At 37.4% G+C, this 7,664-nt stretch overlaps 1 protein-coding gene across 1 annotated transcript; it reads left to right on the top strand.

The window, feature by feature from the left end:
* Positions 1-1,275: 1,275 nt before the first annotated feature.
* Positions 1,276-5,940, top strand: LOC112509497 (methyl-CpG-binding domain-containing protein 13). The gene is made up of 4 exons (XM_025114480.1): positions 1,276-1,570; positions 3,017-3,112; positions 3,227-3,380; positions 3,488-5,940. The coding sequence occupies exons 1-4, from the start codon at positions 1,520-1,522 to the stop codon at positions 5,782-5,784; spliced, it is 2,598 nt and encodes an 865-aa protein (XP_024970248.1). The 5' UTR covers positions 1,276-1,519; the 3' UTR covers positions 5,785-5,940.
* The last annotated feature ends 1,724 nt before the right edge of the window (positions 5,941-7,664 follow it).

The following is a 7,664-nucleotide window of genomic DNA, read 5'->3' as shown; positions in this document are numbered from 1 at the left end:
TGGCCACTATGATTGTAACGAAATTGGATTTCATTATTTATAAATAATTATAAAAAAATATATAAAAGTAAATAAAGTATATTTTTATTAATTAATTATTACAAAATAAACGTTCTTTTAACATTTTTTAACCATATTTTATATAATCCTACGAAATCTCGTGAAATTCCGAGCATCCTCTAAAGATTTCAAAATCCTATGTTTATAGGATTTCAATTAAATTATAAGATTTCAAATCTGAACAATCAAACAAATCAAACATGGGATTGGAATGGATTTGAAACTTAGATATCTCAAATTCATTTCATTCCAACAAACCAAACGAGACCTATGAATATGGGAACCACGAACTAGACCATATGATACAGATTTAGCACCGGTTCAGAACAAGTTTATTCCAAGACCATATCGTGAATCGTAATAGATCAAGTAATACTGGTTTCTTGATTCAAAGAAAAACAAATCCGGTTTAGACTAAAATAGACCAAGAATTGGTGTTTTGATTTTTAGAACGAAGAATCAGACTTGGTGTATCGGTCTTACAGTTCCATATGAGTTTATTCACTCATAGCTGTATGTCATATCCTCTTTATTTTTTATATATAAAGTACATAATTTATACCAATAAACAAAAAAAAAAAGGAAAATAATACGAGGAATTATATGTGTCTGAATGCATATACAATACATGTACGTGAAAGTGATACGCTACACTGTTCAACCTTGACTTTAAATCGGAAAAAAAAAATCCCAATATCCAAACACCAAGTCATTTTCAAATATTATATACGTGGAACATATAATGCAAAACTATGCTCCATTGTCCAACAATACCACAAGCCATTTGGTAAATCTGTTATCTTATCTTATCTTTATGTTATTAATGGTAAATTTGTTATTAGTTAATTAAAAAAATGCAATAATTACTAAAACTGTATTTCTTTTTCTTCGTGGACGTTGACAGAGTAGACCAAGAATTGGTGTTTTTGACTTTTGATGGGATCTGTGACCCTAAAATCAACCAAAAACCTGAAACAGACAAAAACGAAGATCAAACACAACGAAAACGAGAACCAATTACCTTGAAACATGTTTTGATGGTTTACCTAATTGGAAGAAATATGGGTTTTTTTTGCTAGGATTATAGACAACAAGCTGGACCTTTACAAAAGTGATCATAAGGACTTTTGCTTTGAATATACGAAGAAAATGGTGGTTGTTTGTTTTATATTTATCCACAAAGGATTAAATCTTGAGTTGGTCAAATAAAGAGGCCATCCATCCACCCAAGGGAGAAGAACTGTGTCATCTCCTACACGTTTGCATTTTGGAATGGGGTGGTGTGGGGGTGGGTTTCACCTTTTCTCCAATTTGGTGACCCTCTACACGTGTACTCATTCACATACACCTCTTCGTTCTCTAACCTAAATACCGATTGTTAACTAAACAGCCGCTTCGTTCTGCAATTCGATCGCTGCTGGGTTTTTTCACTTCCCGATCGCCGGAGAATACTTGTAAAATGAAGTCGCCGGAGGAGCTCAGGGCTCCGGGTATTGGGGGAAAGGACCAGGTCAGTCTCTTTAGGGTTTTTTCTTGTGTAAGTAGTTGGTGATGCCCGTCTTCAATTCGAGATCTCAAATTCCCTAATTAGGAATCTCGAATCTTTTCGATACAATTGAGGGTTTAGATTTGTGAATGTAGTTTTTTTAATCTTATGGATGTAATTGAGGGTTTAGATTGAGTAGTTCCTCAGATGGGGTTTCTTCATCTTTATTAGGGTTCTTATCCCAGATACTGCGTTGAAATCTTTTGACTATTTGTTGATTTCCAATGGTATGCTTAGTGAAGTCAATTTCAAGATTTATGTTCTTGAAACAACGTTGTATTCGTATCTTAATTAGTAGCGGTTGCTATGAAATCGAGCTAAACATAAATTAAGACATTGAAACTATCATCATCAAGTAAGTAGCAAACGTGAACTTCATGAACTCAGTTACCATAGGGAGTATCATATCATGAATATGTACAAAAGAATGGATACTTGTTTGTTTCTCGCTTGGAAACGAAAGATTGAGCAGCATATTTAGGTGGGTTAGCAACTAAATCCATAGATGTTTTCTAGGATTTTGTTACGATGAGTTTAGTTGCGGATTCGTGTACAGATACATGAAAAAAGATGACACCTTTGTAGGACTTGAAGTATATCATCACAATCTCCTTTTTGCATGTGAATTAACGTTAATATGTCTGCGTTATGAACCACATTCATACTCGTCAGCTGAGATAATCTTGTCTTTTACTATCGTGATCGCATTTTCGCCTTTTAAATCTACATACCGAGGTTGTTTTCTGGATATGGAAAAAGTATTATAACCTATATGCATAGTGTTAAAAGTGTGTCTGAGGCGCAGAAGATTGGGCTTTGCTATGGTTGAGGCAAGTCAAATTCACGAGGGAGCTAAGGCGTGGCGCATTGTTGAGCCACCTTTTGGCCCTAGGAGCGCCTCATAAATCAGACTGATAGCGTTTTTAGTAAGTCTTCTCAAATTTTCGGCTCCTAGACTTCTAAAGAAGACTTATCATCTCTCACGATCAATGCACCAAACCCCTTATAAATACAACCATAGATAACGGAGAGGCTACTTCTAGTTCAAGACATCAACTCATACATGAAGAATATGAAGTTGAAGAACTAGAGAATAGCGACACCGAAGAAGATCTTAGGGAGTATAAATCCAATGAAGACGATTATAATGATAATGGGGCATACACACTTGATAATCATGGAGGAGTGACTACTAGTCGGCTGTCGGCCATTATTAAGCTATGTTTGATATTGATGCTATTTGAAAATTGAAACTGAACTATGTTTTACGTAATGCTATTTGAGTTGTGTGTAACTGTGTGTGTATATATATATATAGCCTAAAATCATATAAAAAATGTCGAAGTTAGAAACTCTATACGTATTTGATTATGTTTTGAGATGACATTCTAATTTTTGCAAGAATCTTAGATTGTAGTTGACAAGGGTGATGCAGAAGAGCTTCTTCCGGGGTGGATAAAGGAAGTGAAAGTAAGAAAGATAGGTTCTAGAACAAAAACAGACCGGGTACTTGATCGTGTTTATGTTTTCCAACTATTTCCAATGCATAATCTGGCCAGAATTATTCATGCTTTATAGTGATTAATCCGTTATCGTACTTTATATTGTCTATGCTCCCAGTACTATACGGATCCCGTCACCGGATACACATTCCGTTCATTCAAGGATGTCCAACGCTATCTCAAAACTGGAGAAGTGGGAAAACTAGCAACCAAGCCCAAGGACAACAGCAAAAGAGAAGGAACTTGTTTCTCTGAGAATTCTTCTGGCCCATGTAAGTTTTAGATTTTTCTTGATTCTTTTTCCGAAGAGAGTTTGTTGTTTTAAATTGTCGTTGCTAGAATTTGTTACTAGAAGTAACAGGTAAGAAAATTGTGGCAGTGAGCGACGTTAACCTTCCAGACGCCAGTAGATTGAAGGGACGAGAAGAAAAGAGTGAATCGAAGGAACAAATAATGGTTCCAAGTCCCGTGAGTGAAACTTCAAGGCATAAACGACCACTGGAATATGGGTCAGAAGGGTACAAAACGAGAAGCAAATCCATTGAAACGAGCAAGTTTGAATCGCCTCAACGTACTTCAAAACGATTAGCGGGTGTTGATGCACCACCGCCGTCACCGCCAGAGCCTAAAACTCGTCAAGCTACTAAACTAGCCGGCATCAAAATTGAAGCATTTGACGCACCATCACCATCACCGCCGGAGCCTATAACTCGTCAAGCTACACGACTAGCTGGCATAAAAACTGAAGCACCACCACCACCACCTCCAGAGCCTAAAACACGCCATGCTACACAACTAGCAGGCATCAAAATTGATGCATCACCACCTTCACTGTCGGAGCCTAAAACTCGTCAAGCTAGAAGATTAGCTGGAATGGACATTGATGTATCACCACCTTCACTGCCAGAGCCTAAACCCCGTCCAGCTAGACGGCTAGTTGAAATGGAAACTGATGCAGCACCACCAGCATCACCGCCAGAGCCCAAAACCCGTCAAGCTGCACAAGTAGTTGGAACGGAAATCGGTGCCCCACCACTGCCAGAGCCCAAAACCCGTCAAGCTGCACGATTAGCCGGAACGGAAATTGGTGCACCACCACTGCTAGAGTCCAAAACCCGCCAAGCTACACGACTAGCCGGAACGGAAGTTGGTGCACCACAACCGCCAGAGCCCAAAACCCGTCAAGCTAAACAACTAGCTGGAACGGAAGTTGGTGCACCACAACCGCCAGANGAGCCCAAAACCCGTCAAGCTAAACAACTAGCTGGAACGGAAGTTGGTGCACCACAACCGCCAGAGCCCAAAACCCGTCAAGCTAAACAACTAGCCGGAACGGAAGTTGTTGCACCGCCACGGCCAGAGCCCAAAACCCGTCAAGCTACACGACTAGCCGGAACGGAAGTTGGTGCACCGCCACTTACAGAGCCCAAAACCCGTCAAGCTACACGACAAGCCAGAACGGAAGTTGGTGCACCGCCATCGCGAGAGCCCAAAACCCGTCATGCTACACGACTAGCTGGAATGGAAATTGATGCATCACCACTGTCCCTACCAGAGCCTAAAACTCGCAAAGCTACAAGACTAGCTGGAATCAGAATTGATGCATCACCACCATTGCCAGAGCCTAAAACTCGTAAAGCTACACGACTATCTGGAATGAAAACTGATTCACCACCCGAGCCCAGAACTGGTCGTCAAGATACTGTTAGACGGGCTAGAGAAGCGGAAACCAGAACTGCTGTTAAATTGGGTACTCCAAAAGAGAATGAGAAGATAGCTGAAGTGGAAAAGCGCACATCTGATGAGATGCAAGTGGAATGTGTTAGAAAGATCACCGAAAAGCATGATGGAAATGCTGGCATGGATAAAAAGCCTAACTGTAAACAAGAAATTTCTTTTCTTTCGCCTCCAACAACTCTGGAAAGTCATGAGAAGATCAAGAAGGATGATTTTAAGGCCGATGAGAAACAAGAATTCGTATTTTCTCCCAAAGAACACCATAACGTGATTGAAATGGGACCTGCTGCTCTGCCGCCAGTGAGTCACACCACCCCTAAAGAGCAAGTACCACCGACTGTTGTTCCACCGCTGGATTTGGGGATTCAAATAAACGATAAACACCATGAAAAACAAGAATCACCTGTGGTTAACCCTTCAATTAACAACCCGATTCAGCAAGATGGTAATGCAAAGCCTGAATCATCATCCATGAACTTTTGTTTAAACGATTTCTGGACAGACCCATGCATCGAATTTGCTGTAAAAACTCTAACAGGCGCCATCCCATTTGGAGATCTGAATAAAGCCAACAACTTTGCTGCAACTCCATTAGAGGTACCTCTGGAAGAGCTCTGGACAGACCCATGTATCGAATTTGCAGTAAAGACTCTTACAGGTGCCATTCCTGTTGGGGAAGAAGATTATTTACAGCACCAACCTAGCAGCAGCCGTTCAGAGAGCCGAACCATTCAAAGCTTCTCTTTGCCTGATGTTGGTATGAACTTCTGCCAAACTGAGGTTTTATCGAAGCATTTCGAAACAGTCCATAATAAGCAGCAACAGCAACAGCAGCAGCAGCAGCAGGATTCGGTCGTTTTACAGAAACCAGGCGTCGGTCAAGTGAGTAGTAGTAGTAGTAATGTTAATGGTCAATGTTCTAGAGCAAGGTTCTTTTAAGTAGGGAGGGAAGGATTATGTGCAGTTGTAGACCAAGTAGAATCTTAGTTTCAGGTTTTCCGTGATGTTTTATGTTGTTGTCTGGAGTTTCTGATTAATGTTGTAAAACTGTACTTTCAGATGATAGATGCTGATGATGGCCTTTTAAGTTTAAAATAAATCAATTTATGTTTTATTTTATTTTCAGCTGTCTAAAACAAACGAGTTGAACGGATCATATCGATTCAAATCCATTTTTGTTAAAAAAGTTCGAATTGTAACCGTAGATATAGGCAAAGAAATGTTTTGAGATCCAACTCGACTTATAACAGTTCGTAATCGTAGGTATGGGCAAACCGGTTAATCGTTGGACCCTTAGCCAGTGTGGGTTATGAGAGCAGGTTGGTCCCTTCATGGTATGTCGTTGGACCCATGTCGTTTTGTAACAAGTTGGTCCCTTCATCTGACGACTATCCACTTCCTCCATTAACCTTGAGGGAATTTTCGTTCTTTTTTTTTTTTTTTTTTTTTTTGTATTTTACGTAATCAAAATCGATTTTTATGATTTCTGTCTATATAGTTTTTTTTTTTTTTTTGTCTTTACTTGAGAGACCAATTCGTAAAAGCCACACAAACCATAAGGACCAAATCCATAATTAAATCTAAAAAATAATTTTTTTTTAAACTTTGAGTTTATTAAATTAGTTATTTATTATACTTTAATCTATATTAATTATTATACTTAAGTTTAATTTTAGTATACAATATATTTTTTTTCAAAAAATAATATTATTATGTACATCTACACACGTGTGTGCATATGGACACGCATATAGTGAGGTTTATGAGAAAATGATCTCTTTCAATCATTAGATTAATTGATTCAATGGGTATGTTTAAATAGACGTTTACAACAATATTTTTTAAACTAAAAAAACCTTACCCCACCTATTTTTTATTCAAAAAAAAATTATAAATAAAAATTGAGTAAAATAAATTACACTAAAAAACAATCATATTTTTCTCACTAATTTGACATCCATATTGAAAATTTTTACATCAGTTTTTTCATGGTTTTCTGGTTTTTCATTTATTTTGCATTGAGAGAGAGATAGTTGAGTTCAGGGGGAAACACTAAATAAATGAAAAACCAGAAAAATCATGAAAAACGGATGAAAGAATGTATCAATGTGGTGTAATTTATTCCATTCGATTTTTGTTTATATTTCGTTTTTTTCTGAATAAAAATTAGGGGTGATGAGGTTTTATAATTTAAAAAATGTTGTTATAAACGTCCATTTAATTATACGCGTTGAATCAATTAATATAATGGTTGATGGAAGCGGCTTTCCTTTAAACGGTTAAACCTCACTATGTACGCGCGCGTGTGTGTGTGTGTGTATATATATATATATATGCTGGTTATTATACAACCCATGACATTTGTGCAACCAATACAATCCAATCTCGACCGTCCATTTCATTTGATTAATATGTGATTTCATAGAAGTTTTGATTGTTTCCTAATATAAAGTATTGATCATAATTAATGAAACATATTCATGTTTCATAAATATTCAAATCATAATAAATGAACTCTCATCATTTCCATAAATATCTCAATTTATTGGGTTGCATTGGTTGTACAAATGCAACATGTTGTATTTGAAACAATCTCTCTCTCTCTCTCTCTCTCTCTCTCTCTCTCTCTTTCTATATCTATACTATCTTATTAAGCAAATTCATCAAAAGTCTTAAAGTCTTAAAATTTTAAATGACCAAGATACCCTTTTCACTTTTTCACTCTTTCCTCTCCTCACCCCTTCACATACATTTACCTCTCACATTCAACAACGAATTATTTTAAATTTACATTTTATATCCCTATAATTAGTTAATTA

This window comes from Cynara cardunculus (genome assembly GCF_001531365.2).
Source record: "Cynara cardunculus var. scolymus isolate 2C chromosome LG 3, CcrdV1, whole genome shotgun sequence".
Lineage (NCBI taxonomy): Eukaryota > Viridiplantae > Streptophyta > Magnoliopsida > Asterales > Asteraceae > Cynara > Cynara cardunculus.
Note: the sequence above shows the minus strand (reverse complement) of the source record. Positions and strands in the feature narration are given on the sequence as shown.